Source organism: Clarias gariepinus, chromosome 27 (assembly GCF_024256425.1).
Source record: "Clarias gariepinus isolate MV-2021 ecotype Netherlands chromosome 27, CGAR_prim_01v2, whole genome shotgun sequence".
Lineage (NCBI taxonomy): Eukaryota > Metazoa > Chordata > Actinopteri > Siluriformes > Clariidae > Clarias > Clarias gariepinus.
The window spans coordinates 3,637,792-3,653,147 of record NC_071126.1 but is presented as its reverse complement, the minus strand read 5'-3'; the positions used below and the strand labels follow the sequence as shown (position 1 = coordinate 3,653,147).

Below are 15,356 nucleotides of genomic sequence, written 5' to 3'. Positions count from 1 at the left end.
GCTGTGATTTGAATGTAAAGTGACTGAGTGAACATATATGGTATGAATGAATAAAATACTACATTAAAGATAAAATGCATGTAATTCGTGTTTTATTGAAGACGTCTTGTTAATTTTTTAAAACAATAATTTCACTTTTGACATCTAATTATTACTAAAAAGTAAAAAGTTTTCATAACTGAATTAAAGCTAAAACAGTATGCAGAAGATAATATTTTAAATAGGAAAAAAATCTGCTTGTCTGTTTTATTTATTTGTTTAGAAATATCGGAATTTAAAGGAGGGAAGGGACAAAAAAAAAGCAACAACAACAACAACAAAAAAAAAGATTAAGCCTGGTTCCAGAATCTTCCAAAAAAAAAAAAAAAAAAAAAAGCAGCACTATTTCTATGTAGTAGGTTATTAGAAATCAACAATGCTCATAAGGGATTGAGGAATTATGTGTTTTATGTACAATACTGTGCAAAGTCTGATCACACTATGTTTAAAAGGATTAAACATTGGAACGTAGTGACATGCTGCTTGTCTACCTACCTGTATCTTTCATCTCTTAAAAATTAAGACATGTAAACGTTGATGGCTAAAACAGCAAACAGCTGGAACAATGAGAAAGTTTGTCATAAAAGTGTTTCAAAGCAAATAAGAACATTAATATGACTGGTTGCTACTGTGTACAGGTAAAAAAAAAATATATTACTAATATTTATAAAAAATAAATATAAGAAAGCTCACATAAAAATAATTATTGAAGAATTTATTTACAGTTGTGAAACATTATGACCATAAACATTTGGTGTGTTTGTTGTTGTGCACATTTAACACAACATAGTTGACCAAAGTACAACATAGTTGACCAAAGTGCTGTACGAGCCTGAAATGTTCTGCGCATACCCGACGCAGTGTTGATCAGCTCAAGCGCATTTATTAAAGTGCAAGCAGGAACGGTTATATTTAAGAGAGACGGCGTGTGCGTCTTTACTCCGCGTTGTGTCCACTGGAAGAGGGGAGCGTGTCATCATGCCTGGGGTCTTGCTAGGAGACGTTATGCCTAACTTTGAGGCAGACACGACTATCGGCAAGATAAAATTCCACGATTTTTTGGGCGACTCGTAAGTATAAGCTTGGTGTGAATTGTTGATTTGGCCTTTTACGCACTGAAGTTAAATAACATGAAATAATTCCTGACCTGGTTTGCTGTGGCGTTTAATGTCACGTGTATCCGCCCGGATTGGTACAGTACCATGGCGATGTTAATAAATGTTCCCGTTGCTGGCGTGTGGAGTGTGACTACACCCAGTACAAAGGTGAAATGCACCAGAACCATGATTAAAATGTACACTTTCCCTCTGGATTTTATATATAGTGTGTGTTTTGTGTGTGTCAGAGCCCAGGTTTCTGGCAGTGGTACAAATACAAATGGCTGTTTGTTCTCTAACTCTTTTCTAATCATGCTCAGTAAATTACTGAACCTTATGAATTGTTTGTTCCAGACTGCTTCTGAAATCCCCATAGGGAGTATGTTAAGTGTATTACACTGTAGAGGAACATAACTGCAGAGTCACTGTGAATTGACTGAAGAATACAGACTAAGAGAGGTTTCTTCTAAACAAGTGCCATGGGGATTTCTGCATTTAGGTCACCTTTCATCTCTTGGGCAACACAAGATCAGAGGCTTGGGTTATGTTACAATGCATAATAGATGTGCAGTGTCTCAAAACAAAAAAATAATTAAAAAAATGAAATATAGTTGCAAGCAACGATGAGCAGTGTTGGATTCGAGTACTTGGATTACTTTTTTGATGTAACGAGTAATCTAACGCGTTAGGTCCGCCATTTAAGTACTCAGTTATTTAGTTATATTTTCAAACATGTAATCCTTTATTCAGACAGTTTATGTAATCTGTGAGCCAGACAGCAGTCATTCCCAATCTGTTAGTATGTGTGTGTGCGTGTGAAAGTCGTCCTACAAGCCCCACCTCTGATAACCTGCCCCCCTCTCTTATTCCTGCTATTTCACCTATGCGGTTTGAACATGTGAGGACCGACGCGCGGAAAGATGGAAAATAATCGCAGCAAAATCGGCAAAACTTGCGGTGAATCAATCATAATGAGTAAGTATACGGCCACTGCGTGAAACCGCGTAGGTGAGATAGGGGTATTGGTAGTTAACAGATTACGGGCCAAACTTTGCTGATTGATGATGGAAGAATAATTATAAATGTCTTTGTTGCATGTTGGACTAAAACAACATGCACGAGGAATCACAAAGGCGTTTTCATTTATTGCAATAGAAAAGTATTCTAACTAGTTACTTTTATCAGAAAGTAATGCTGTAATGTAACGGATTACTTTTTAAAGACAGTAAAAACGTCCCCCAACACTGACAATGAGCAGGCCCAAGCATCCTGTGCCATTGCCCCTCTGGCACACGTGTGCCTTTTGAGCACGCAGAGATCCCTGAAAAGCCCTGTCACTTAATATGTCAAAAAAGCAACGAATGCAGGAAAAAAAAGCCTCACACTATGATGTTACTTAAAGTGATGTAATTCAATGTAATGTCACAGAATGATGTACAAAGTTATTAACCACTTTTCAGCATAGGTTTGTGGCAATTTTGCATCCTTAATGTCTTGATCACATAAATTCCCTTAGGAGTGTATCGAATTCCAATGGGTGCATTTTGCAAAAAGACCCAAAATAACTGACTTCTTGTTGAGTAGAGAACATGACATGTAAATTTGTTGAGCTTAGTGAGCTCTAAATGAGTACCAGGGTTCGCATGCAAATGTTCAAGTGTGTATGAGCTATGCATTAAAATCTCATGTGCCATGCCCGATGCCCAGACCTTCATGTATCCTACCGGCAGTAGATTCCAACCCGTCTTCTAATTTTCATGAATATTTGAGCATGTTAAGACCGTCAAAAAGGGGTTGTGCCAATACCATTATGACATAATTTTAATATAGTTTATAACATACTTTTAAAGTATAAATTTTATGTCAATACCTTTAAAAAGCCCTGGATGCTGGAAAAAAAAGATTTACAGTGTGATCATAGTATGCTGCCACTCAATATAAATGTCACGCAGGAAGTTATTAACCGCTATTCAGCATAACTTTAAGGTATTGTCATTGCTGACTGTTATGGCAAAAATTTATATTAAAAAATTTTCTGTCTTGACGCCCAGTTTGGTGGTGATGTGTATATGGATATGAATAAATCCCCTAGGAGGAGTATAACAAAATACATTGGGTGCGTTTTGAAAACGACTCAAAATAATTGTCCTTTTGTTGAGTAGAGCTCATGACCTGCAAAGTGAAAGTTCAGCTCAATGAGCTTTAAATGTGCTGATGCCTGGGTTCTAATTAAACCCACGGGACTGAAGTGTGTGCATGCACGTACACATGCACACAGGTGCAATTACTGTAATTTTATTCAGGATGTGCAAAGCCTTTTTTCATAGCAGGGTTACTGAAGAGGTTTCTTCTAGCTGAGCCTCAAATTTCATGTTTGTGTTAGGATTCATATCTCTATATAATGTATGCAGTTAAGTCAATGAAATAACATTAAACATGTGGACAGTTTGATAGGCAACTTGGATGAACATATGTGACAAACTGGTTGTAAATTTCCTACAGACGAATAAATGGTTAGCTATGGGGGAATGGTGGTTTATTAATAAAGAGCTTCCTTTCATTGCAAACATAATTTCAGTAAATGGGTAAATTGGTACCCTACAGTAGGAATAACAATAACAAAGTTAGTCCCCCAAGAATTAAACGAAAAAAAAAAAAAAAAAAAAGGGCATTTTCAACGTGCTGAGAGTACTCTCGGATGACTGAATTTCTACTCTTGAATCTAATCTGCAGAGGTGATGTATAAAATCTCAACATATTGGCCTTCTGCTGTGCGTCAGTCGACTTAATAGAATGGCAATCTTCAATGCGCTACTCTGTCTATAAACAAATAAGATGGTAATATGCTTAGCATTTAGCGAGGAGTGTTCAAGTCAAACCAGGACTTGACCAGTAAAACCTGATTGACATTTATAGAAGACTTTGCACAGTTGACTGATGAGACTTTTAGTTGTAAAACATTTAATTCGTGCAAGCATTTTAAAGAAGGATGTACATTGGTGAATGATGATCCTGGCCAAGGTGGCTCGGAGACCACTGCAGATGTTTGTGTTACATATCAACTCCAGATGTGAAGATGGAAAAATATTGTTCAGGTTGCAGTGGGAAAACATTAAGTAATGTCTGTTATTGCACTTCTGCTTAAATAAGAGTGGTAAATTTGTTGAACTACTGGAGAGCCAGTTTTCTGACTCATTTTACTGACTTCCTGCATTTTCCTGCGAGTTGTGTTTGGGCGATTATTGAGAAAGTTGAATGGGTTTTTGGTGTACTATTTCCACTGGGTACTGAATTATAGTGTTCTCCAGAACATTATTGAATTTCCTGGGCAGTGCTGTGCTAACCAACAGGATTTAACATCTTTTAACTGATGGTATTTTACCCTCCTTTTTGTCCCTCCTTTTCTCTTCTGTCCTTTGAATGTAGATGGGGCATCCTGTTCTCTCATCCTCGTGACTTCACCCCCGTGTGTACCACCGAGCTCGCATGTGCTGCTAGGCTCAGCGATGAATTTAAGAAACGGGATGTGAAGATGATTGCTCTGTCTATAGACAGCGTGGCGGACCACTGTGCATGGAGCAAGGTGTGGTTTGGGATTAGTCAGCTGCAAAAGAGTATTCTACCGCTGGCCCCTGGGGTATTCATTTCTGTTGCTGCTATTACCTAATTATATAAACGGTTATTATGAGGTAATATGAGCTGCAACAGAAACGAATACCCCAGTATATACAGTGTATACAGTATTTTTCACTCTGTTATATTGCAGCCATTTGCTAAAATCATTTTTCAATCAAGTTGTTTTTTTCTTTATTAATGTACACACAGCACCCCATATTCACAGAAAAAACACAGAATTGTTGACATTTTTGCATATTTATTAAAAAAGAAAAACTGAAATATCACATGGGCCTAAGTATTCAGACCCTTTGTACAGTATTTAGTAAAAGCACCTTTTTGATCTAATACAGCCATGAGTCTTTTTGGGAAAGATGCAACAAGTTTTTGCACCTGGATTTGGGGATCCTCTGCCATTCCTTCTTGTAGATCCTCTCCAGTTCTGTCAGGTTGGATGGTAGACGTTGGGGACAGCCATTTTTAGGTCTCTCCAGAGATGCTCAATTGTGTTTAAGTCAGAGCTCTGGCCAGAGTTGTTGTAAAGCCACTCCTTTGCTATTTTAGTTGTGTGCTTAGGGTCATTGTCTTGTTGGAAGGTAAACCTTTGGCCCTGAGCACTCTGGAGAAGGTTTTCGTCCAGGATATCCCTGTACATGGCCTCATTCATCTTTCCCTTGATTGCAACCAGTTGTCCTGTTCCTGTAGCTGAAAAACACACCCACAGCATGATGCTGCCACCACCATGCTTCACTGTTGGGACTGTTTTGAACAGGTAATGAGCAGTGCCTGGTTTTCTTCATACATACCAGGGCTGCACAATATATTAAAAAATTATCATTATCGCGATAATGGGATATGCAATATCTGTATCGCAAAGAGTTGCGATGAATGAAATCGATGAGTGTATGGTTACACATAAACAAAAAGTAATGTTTGAAAGTAATTCATATTGTGTTGGCAGGTCCATGGTAACAGCAAACCAGAAATCAGAATATCTGCTGAGGGTTTTAAGTCATTCATAGTGTTTTAAAGTCTAAATATTTGCAACTACCTTGACATATAGTTTCTTTTTAGCCTGAATTATATTTAATTACATCAGACGGATATCTATTACCTGTTTATTTTAGTATGACCATTACATCTATAAATGATACAAAAAAAAAGCAAATAATTATAAATGCATTTCTCTAGGGAAATGTTGAATCGCAAGAAATATCGTTATCGCAATATTCAACAACAATATTGCATATCGCATGTTTTCCTAATATCGGGCAGCCCTAATACATACCGCTTAGAATTAAGGCCAAAAAGTTATATTTTGGGCTCATCAGACCAGAGAAGCTTATTTCTTACCATCTTTGAGTCCTTCAGGTGCTTTTTAATGTGTCATGCACTGGAGAGAGGCTTCTATTGGGCCATTCTGCCATAAAGCCTCGAAGGGTGGTGGAGGGCTGCAGTGATGATTGACTTTCTACAACTTTCTCCCATCTTACGACTGCATCTCTGGAGCTCAGCCCCAGTGATCTTTGGGTTCTTCTTTACCTCTCTCATCAAGGCTCTTTTCCCTCAATAGCTCAGTTTGGCTGGGCGGCCAGCTCTAGGAAGGGTTCTGGTTCTCCCAAACGTTTAGCATTTAAGGATTATGGAGGCCACTGTGCTCTTAGGAACCTTAAGTGCAGCAAAAAACATATTTGTAACCATGGCCAGATTTGTCCCTTGCCACAATTCTGTCTCTGAGCTCTTCAGGCAGTTCCTTTGTCCTTATGATTCTCATTGGCTCTGACGTGCATTGTGAGCTGTAAGGTCTCATATAGACAGCTGTGTGGCTGTCCTAATCAAGTCCAATCAGTATAATCAAACACAGCTGGATTTAAAAGAAGGTGTAAAACCATCTCAAGGATGATCAGAAGAAATGGACAGCACCTGAATTAAATATATGAGTGTCACAGCAAAGGGTCTGAACATTTGGGCCCATTATGATATTTCAGTTTTTCTTTTTTAATAAATCTGCAAAAGTGTCAACAATTTTGTGTTTCTCTGTCAATATGGGGTGCTATGTGTACATTATTGAGAAAAAAAAATGAAAAATGATTTTAGCAAGTGACTGCAATATAACAAAGTGAAAGATTTAAGGAAGTTTGAATACTTTCCATACGCACTGTATATAATTATTCAGTGATAATAGAGTGAGTCCTGCAGTTTGACCCAGACCCAGTTCATTCTGGTTGGTGGACACAGCTCCACCTCTGTGGTGTCAAAGGGCAGAGATTTTTATTTATTTATTTATTTATTTATTTATTTATGTGTTTATTTAAACAAAGAAAAAAAAAGCTTGGCTGACATGCTACACTGCTACAAAAGTTCTTTAATTAAACTTTGTTATATTGTTGGATTTCTAAAGTTATAACATTTAATCCCCTTGGAACTTTCAGCTTCTATTTGACATAATTTTGACCAAAAGGAAAGTTATACACATTAACTTATTCTGTGACATTGTGTCAGACAGACAGTCATTGATTAACAGAATGGATTTTGTTTTAACTTGTGATAGAAATCCTAAAAAGAGCAAAATTATCACTGGTGTAATATTTGCCAGTTGTAAATATTCAGAAATCTCACGTTCTGGTGTTAAAATGTCATTATAAGTTGTAAATCATCTCTAATGTGATCGAACATGTTTAAATAACAATATATCGTACTTTCATTTCCTTACACATGCAGAAGCTATATTTGAAAGGGCGCATCTCTTTCTGCTTTTCACATTAATGCTTAATCTTTAAACGATGTAAAAGAAATACTCAACCAGGATACAACAGGGTGGGTTATGGCATAAAAGAAAGCACCCAGGGAGGCGTTTCATGGCTTGATGTGAAGTAAGGTCAACTGGTATATACTTGAATGTTATTAAATGTCAGGTTGACTAGGTAGCATACCCATAACAAAAAGTCACAAGTTTTTGAGTCAGTCTGTAAGATGTATAGTGATGACATGCACAGTGACTTTAAATAAGACTTTCCGCTGCTGTTTTCATGAGCTGCATCTCAAAAAAAACTTGAAACCTATATTTAAGGAAGTATTAGTACTTATTAATAATACACAAGAAAGGGATTTGAAACACTTTTTTTCATTTTGGAGGATGTAGAAAAAGGGCAGCTTGGCCAGTCCTTATTGCTGAGCTTCTACATGACTGCTGCGTAGTCTTTGTAGTTAAAGTGATGTGATACTAGTTACAAACAAGCAAAACAAATCTTGTGCCCACATTTTTAAATGCAGTCGCTCCGTTGGCTCATACCCTCTCATTGTCACTGAATTCATGCTGAATTTGGGCTATTAGATGATTTAATAGCTTTTTTTATTCTTATTAGCTGTTTGAGTGTGAGATAAGAATCCTGCCTTTATTTAGTTTTCACACCCACAGACACAAACCTTTGGCTGAACTTGTGTGAACAGCAAAGGCTCGTCTTTCCCACAATGGAATGTTATTTTTTTTTTTCCTAAAGTTCAGTAGCTGATAAAAGATGTTAATTCCCTGAACCCAGTTGAGCATGTGTTTTACTTACAAACCTAAAGCCACAAAGACTCACAAATTAGTAGCAACTGATGATGGCTGCCTTTAAGCCCTGCCAAAGAAGCAAAAGGGAAACTCAGCATTTGGTGATGTGCATAGGTTCCAGACTTAGTGTTTGCATGCAAGCAATATTAGTTTGTCCATTTACTTTTAAGATATTAAAGGAGAATGTGCACACTTCAATCGCACATTGCCTCATTTCAAATCCAATGTTTTGGTGTACTGGGGCAAAAATGCAACATGTGTCCTGGTCTTTGTTTATTCTAGGTTAACCAAGTTTAAAGACTCTTTCTTCTCTTTGTTTTTGTAGGATGTGGTGGCACTTCACTCAGAAACAGCAAGCAGTCCTTTGCCATTCCCCATTATAGCAGATGATAAGCGGGAGCTCTCGGTTCTTCTGGGAATGCTAGACCCTGATGAGTTGGACAAAGATGGCATGCCCCTCACCGCCCGCTGTGTGCGTTTTTCTAGACATTTCTAAAACTCTGCTTTCCTCTTTGTCTATGTTTCATAGAACATGTTTACACTGAAGCCCTAGGGAGTAAATCCTACACCAGTGGTGTCCCGTTTTCAAATGGATGCATGTTGCTCCAGCTGTACAGGAGTACACCTGATTCCAGCGCTTAGTTGTTTGAAGATAAACATCCGTTGATGATGCACGTAGAACTGGTTGTGTTGGATTCACGGTTAGAATAATAGCCACAAGTCCCATGTGTGGATAATATTTCATATCCGCTGACTTTTTAACTTTTACAGAATATCATGGAAACTTAATGTAGACTTTATTTAATTCAATTCAATTAAATTTTATTTGTATAGCGCTTTTAACAATTGTCATTGCCGCAAAGCAGCTTTACACAATCAAAATAATTATTTAAGTTTGTATGAAATGTGAATTTGTATGAATCAAAATGGTCAGTTTGTCCCTGGTGAGCAAGCCGAGGGCGACAGTGGCAAGGAAAAACTCCCTGAGATGGTAATAGGAAGAAACCTTGAGAGGAACCAGACTCAACAGGGAACCCATCCTCATTTGGGTGAAACAGAAAGCAGTAAATGATCTGCATTTATACAGTGTGTAGGGTGGGAGGCAGTTCAGCTATAATAGCTGATGTTAATTGATGTTAATATGGAGTCCAGGTAGTTATTAAAGACCCAGATAGACTTGTAAGAAGTTCCAGTCATGAACTATCGAACTGTCAAGTCCCCAGAGAAACAGTTGCCAACACCAGTCAAGGCCAGAACCATCTTCTAGGTCGAGAGAATCAGAGAGAGACAGGGGGAGAGAGGAAAGAGAAAGAGAAGAAGAGGAGAGATAGCAGTTAGGTATGGTCACAGTCACACAATGTATAATGGGAATGTATATTAACTGTAGAGTGCTCATGTATGTAATTCACATACATAAATAAATGCAAAGAAACATACAAAAATTTAAATTAATTTAAGCACTCCCAGTGCTTTTTTGGAGTGCATTTTCTTCTAGCAAAAATCCATCTTTGAGCACATGCTTCTTCTTGAAGGCATAAATCCAGCTGCAGTATTAGTACGTGGTGGTTCTGATTTACGGTTTTAAATCTGATTTTTCAGAATTTTTTTTTTTTTTTTTTTTTTAGTGCAGCATGCAGCTGTGCCGAGTGCATCAGGTTCAGTTGTCTTGCACAGGTCCCCAACAGTAGCTTTTTGGTGTTGCTGGGATTTGAACCCGCAGCCTACTAGTCACTGGTCCAGAGCCTTTTCAAGTCTGATTAAAAAAATAATAATGTGCATATAAATACATTCCTCTAGGTCTCAGTCATTATACATTTTCCAGCTCTGCACACCAACTGTAAAGTTTGTCACCCTGAACGAGTACAATATAAGTAGGGGGGACCAAATGCCTTCCAAAGTTTATCTGAGACTTGTATGAAGCTTCTGCAGTCCCATTGAGCTAAGTCAAGTTGGTAGCTATATAGCTAACTAGAAGTTGTGGAATTTGGCTGATTACTTGTAACTGTGTTCTTTTCACTGTTGATGTGAAGATCAGGAAAATGTACAATGACTAAGACTTATGGTAATGCACTTATGCACACCATAATTTTAATTTAAGACCAATTTGGAAAAACAAGACTATTGTTTTATGCACTGACATGAAAGGCAAATTTCCTCTCTTGCTCTTCTCTACACAGAACTTGTGATTTCCTGAACACCTTTCTGTTGCACAATGTTCCCACCTCATCACATTATCTCCTTTGTAATCACATTTGTGTTGACTATGAAAGAATGTTGTAGTCTACTGCCCTACTTTCGGTAAAGATGTCAGTTTTGATTTGCCCCACTGAGCTCTAGTTTCATTCAAAGAACTGGAAAGTTCACTTCATAAACATAGAAGCCAAACATGCACTGTTTTGCCTCTATGCGTACAAGATATTTGATTACATACGTAGAGATTATTAAAATTTTCCCAACTGTGCACAAGAGTCTATAAGGTTCTCTCTAAAATATTTTCCCCTTATTTCACAGGTGTTTGTTGTTGGGCCTGATAAGAGGCTGAAACTTTCTATCCTTTATCCTGCCACCACAGGGCGCAATTTTACCGAGATACTTCGGGTTATTGATTCCCTGCAGCTGACAGCAAAAAAGAAGGTGGCTACACCTGTAGACTGGAAGGTAAGACGCAGCTAGTGTCAGCACCCAGTAGTTTTTCTTTCTTGTTTATTACTGATGAATGACTTTCATGACTTTTGATTTGTCTTGATAAGCCTGGAAATGAAGTCATGGTCATCCCGTCTCTCTCAGACGAAGAGGCTAAGAACCTTTTCCCTGCTGGATTCACCACAAAGAATCTGCCTTCTGGGAAAAACTACCTACGCTATACGCCACAGCCATAAACAAACAGCTGGCATTTCAGCATTTAAAAAAATAATAAACCAAGCACTTATTTTCAAACTTTTTTGAAAAGTATGTTACCTAAAGTAGTCACCTCAACACTATGTACATTCATTTGAATTGTGCAAAGTACTTTTCGCTTAAAAAAAAAAAGTGCCTTACATACAATAAAGATGTTTTTCTCCACAAACTGATTCATGTATTATTCTTTCTTAATGATGCAATACTATAGTACATAAAGGCTCACTGGATTGAGTTAGTGTTGTTGCAGTTATATTTGGATTTTTTTTATTTTAATTTTTTTATAACTGTCACACGGTTGTACTTGGGTTAAATTTGAATAAACGTTGTAATTGTACAAAGTACATCTACAGAGCTATTTTTTGATTGTGCAAAATAACAACACATTTTAGAAAGTTAAACTCCCTTTATTTTCTATATAATCCCCTGTTACACTAATGCTTGAATAAATAAAATAAAAAGTTTTTTTTGTTTTTTTTTGAATGCTAGAGCTGCAATTGGACTGCCTGCTTCACATCCAAAACCCTAACCCAACATGTGGAAATTGCTTGAAGCAAGGCCTGGACTGTATGGGGATGTAGCAATAACTCCCAGCCAGGTCCTTTTATGTCCATGTGGTGTTGTGTGTGTGTGTGTGTGTGTGTGTACACTTCCCACAGACAGATGCGTCTCTTCCCCTTCTACTCGCTGAATGTTCATGGGAACGACTGCAGCCTCGGCATCATTCGCAGACTTATGGCCTTTTTAAAAACGTTTGCAGCATTTAAATATTTTACTCCTGTTCAGAGTTTTATTACCGTACTGTACTTGAAGACTTCTTGTTGTAAACGTCAATCGGTTTTACTCTTTACTTCATGATGATTTTAATCGAGTTGGCATAGTAACACTGTAGAAGAATTTGTCTTGGGCTTAATTTTGTAATCACCTTGCTTTGATTTCCTGAAGTGACTGACTGTGTCAATGTATACATCTATTATTTGATGAGTTGCATATGGAGTATGTTCAGGGTTAGGGTTGTAGCCAGAAAGTAAGCTGAATCTTTGGTACTTATTTAGACAAAGTTCTTAGGATGCTGGACTTTAAGCAATAGAAGATACTTTTAACCAAGTTGTGCAATCATATCTTTCGACCACGTTTAAGCTATGATTTCAGTGCAATATACAGTAGAGGGTTAGGGTTAGTATCAATGACCTTTAATGGGCATAGCCAGTAGGTGGCAGCATAGATTAAGTGAATGTAGAAAAGTTTCTAAAAACTGGTAAGATTAACTATAGTTAATGTTTTACGTCATTTAATGCCCTTAGATCTAACTGTCAATAAGCATTATTTACTCTGCAGTTCTGTTTACACTTTGCTGTTGATTTATTTGTACTGGCACATCCGGAAGAATGAACTCGGAGCAGACCAAATCACAAATACATGTCAGTGAGGCATCTGATCAAGTGTCTTAAGAAGCATTCTACCTGTCCAGTTAAAAACTGGACAAAGAATGTCTCCAGGCTGACACTGCGCTGAGTAAATCACTGACACACAATCTTTAGTCCTCTCCTGTAAGAGCAGGAAGCGCTGCCTGCCTCTGGCCCTGAGCCCTCACAAGCAGGTGATAGGAACAGTGTGGGTTACCAGAGCTGCACAACCCACATAGCTACAGCTCATATAACACTTTAAAGGTCCTGAAAGCTATGTGGCTCAGTGGTTTGGAGCCAGATGCTCTGGTGTTTTGTAGTTTCCAGATCTTGTTGCTCGCTCTCTCTGGTTCAGAAGGTCATGGACACAGGCAGGGATTCCCCTCACTGTCCACTGAGGCTTTCACAATGCAGATGGAATGCCTTTGGTTGTTGAGAAAAAGACACCCACATGTTCCATTTGTACAAACTTGACTGGCCAGAGGCCATCCTTCTTTAATACTCCCATTGTTAGAAACGTCCCAGTTGAGAGTGTAACCTTTGTAGTCCGTGATCACAGAAAGTTGTGGGATGAGATGAGATATCTCTCAGGTTGCCATTTCATGCTTTGTGCAGGAAAAACCTATAGCCACTAGATGTCATTAGTGCACCGGTGCACACAAAGAACTATTTAATGTCTCCACAGACTTACCAAGCTCGAGACTTTCTGTAGTAGAGTTATTACCACTTTTTGTTTTTCCATTTTTCTACATTCATTAAAACTTTAAGTGATAATGATGGAGCCAACATTATTAACCTAATCAGCAAACTGAACAATATCTTGACCTGAATTAGTTGTAAAATTTGTGTCTACTACATACCACAGAAAGCTGCATTTAAAGCCCAACTTCAGGCACAATAACATATAATTACCGGACATCAAAACATCAGCCTGTGCAAAACTAATGACAGCCATCAAGATTAGACTTTACTGTCTAACGGGTCTGCCCAAGTTTGTTTTATGACATCAGTCTAAATTGCTTTTTGAAGTCTGAGCTAATAGTATGTTTGATATTGGAAAAGAAACACAATAGTTCTTATTTCTAAGGTAATCTAACTTTTGGATTAGATTGTCATTAACTCGATGTTCACGCTCTAACTATGCGCTGTCTAAGTTTGGCTCTTTTTCGAAAAAGAAAATGAATAAAGCCTATATTTTTGTGTCTTGTTTCTGTTTGTTTGAACTGTTTGTGGTTACTGAACGATTTTGAGAGCTATACCTTAATGAAAGTCTACAGGCAAAAATGACTGTATAACACTGCACTCAAACCAAATATTGGGGCCAGAATTACAATGGAGTTCCTGGGAGGCTAGCATTTTAAGCATAAACCAGGCAATCTGATCATGGGTTGACATACTGGAAAAAAAAAAACTTCATGGTATACAAGCACTAGTGAAACACTAGCATAGATTAGCTAGCATTAGCTAGCGAGAGCCTTAGTGTGCACAGTGTATAGGTGACATGGTGGCTTGGTGAGGTAAGCACTGTCGCCTTGCACCTCCAGGGTTCATGTTTAATTTCTGCCCAGGTTTGATTCCGCCTCTGTGTGCATGGAGTTTGCCTCATGCACTAAGTTTCCTAAGATAAGCTCCAGATACCTCGCGACCCTGTGTACAGGAATAGGCGATATAGATATGTATAGACATGAGTAAGTCGCACACACACATACAGTATATACACAGTATAAAGGATATATATATATATATATATATATATATATATATATATTTAGTTATTTTTTTTTTTTTTTTATTATTATTATTATACTTACTCAATAATAAAGTCAGGTTTGTACGTACTGTATAGTCAAGTGGTGTTAGTCAATTACTCTCTATACACACACACACACACACACAGCGTAAGTCCCTGTAAGTAATGATAAGAGTAAGTAATAAATTTTCGCAGGTAAAAACTAAACAAAAGTAGCTCATCTGTATTGTATGAAAAAATATACAATGCAGTTCACCAGAACAGCTGGTTTCACCAGTTGGTTCACCAGAACGGCATTGTATATATTTTTTATTGGTATCACCAGATATCAATATTTACAATTAGATTTGCAATTAATCAATTACAAATATAAATATTTTCAGTGTGTAAGTGTATGTATAAAATGTCCAAAGTCCGGTATATTGTATCACAGACAGCAGTCTGTATGTCAGACCACAGAGAGTATAATGTGGAACCAAAACACCAAACCTTTTTTTTTTTAATGCTTTACAATGTATATTTGTGTCAAAGGTGTACTTTGTACAAAGACTTACTTTGTCGGACTTATGAACGAATCCCACTTACAAATGTGCCTCTGGAATGTACCTCGTTCATAAGTCGGGTACTTACTGTATATATATATATATATATATATATATATATATATATATATATATATATACAGGAGCACATTTGTAAGTGGGATTGTATAAAGAAACAATTTCAGAATTCTAGACCCAAGATAGCTTTCGAAAATGTAATCAGCAATATATCGAGATCCAGAACATTCACTGCACTAAAGAGGGAAATCTTCACTACATGAAACAACATTTGATACAAAAGAAATGTTCAGTGCTCTTGTTTTCAACATAAACACAAATGCTGCAAAGTCAGAGACCTTCAATTTAAGAGTTTGCTGTAATTTATACTTTTGAATAAACGTTTGTCTATGGAGCCAGTCTTATGGGCCACCCTGTATAACTGGATGATACTTCAAA

At 37.5% G+C, this 15,356-nt stretch overlaps 1 protein-coding gene across 1 annotated transcript; it reads left to right on the top strand.

Annotated features, from left to right (window-relative positions):
* The first annotated feature begins 934 nt into the window (after positions 1–934).
* Positions 935–11,377, top strand: prdx6 (peroxiredoxin 6). Its single transcript, XM_053489517.1, has 5 exons — positions 935–1,109; positions 4,563–4,719; positions 8,630–8,776; positions 10,816–10,962; positions 11,055–11,377. The coding sequence occupies exons 1-5, from the start codon at positions 1,018–1,020 to the stop codon at positions 11,181–11,183; spliced, it is 672 nt and encodes a 223-aa protein (XP_053345492.1). The 5' UTR covers positions 935–1,017; the 3' UTR covers positions 11,184–11,377.
* Positions 11,378–15,356: the final 3,979 nt, after the last annotated feature.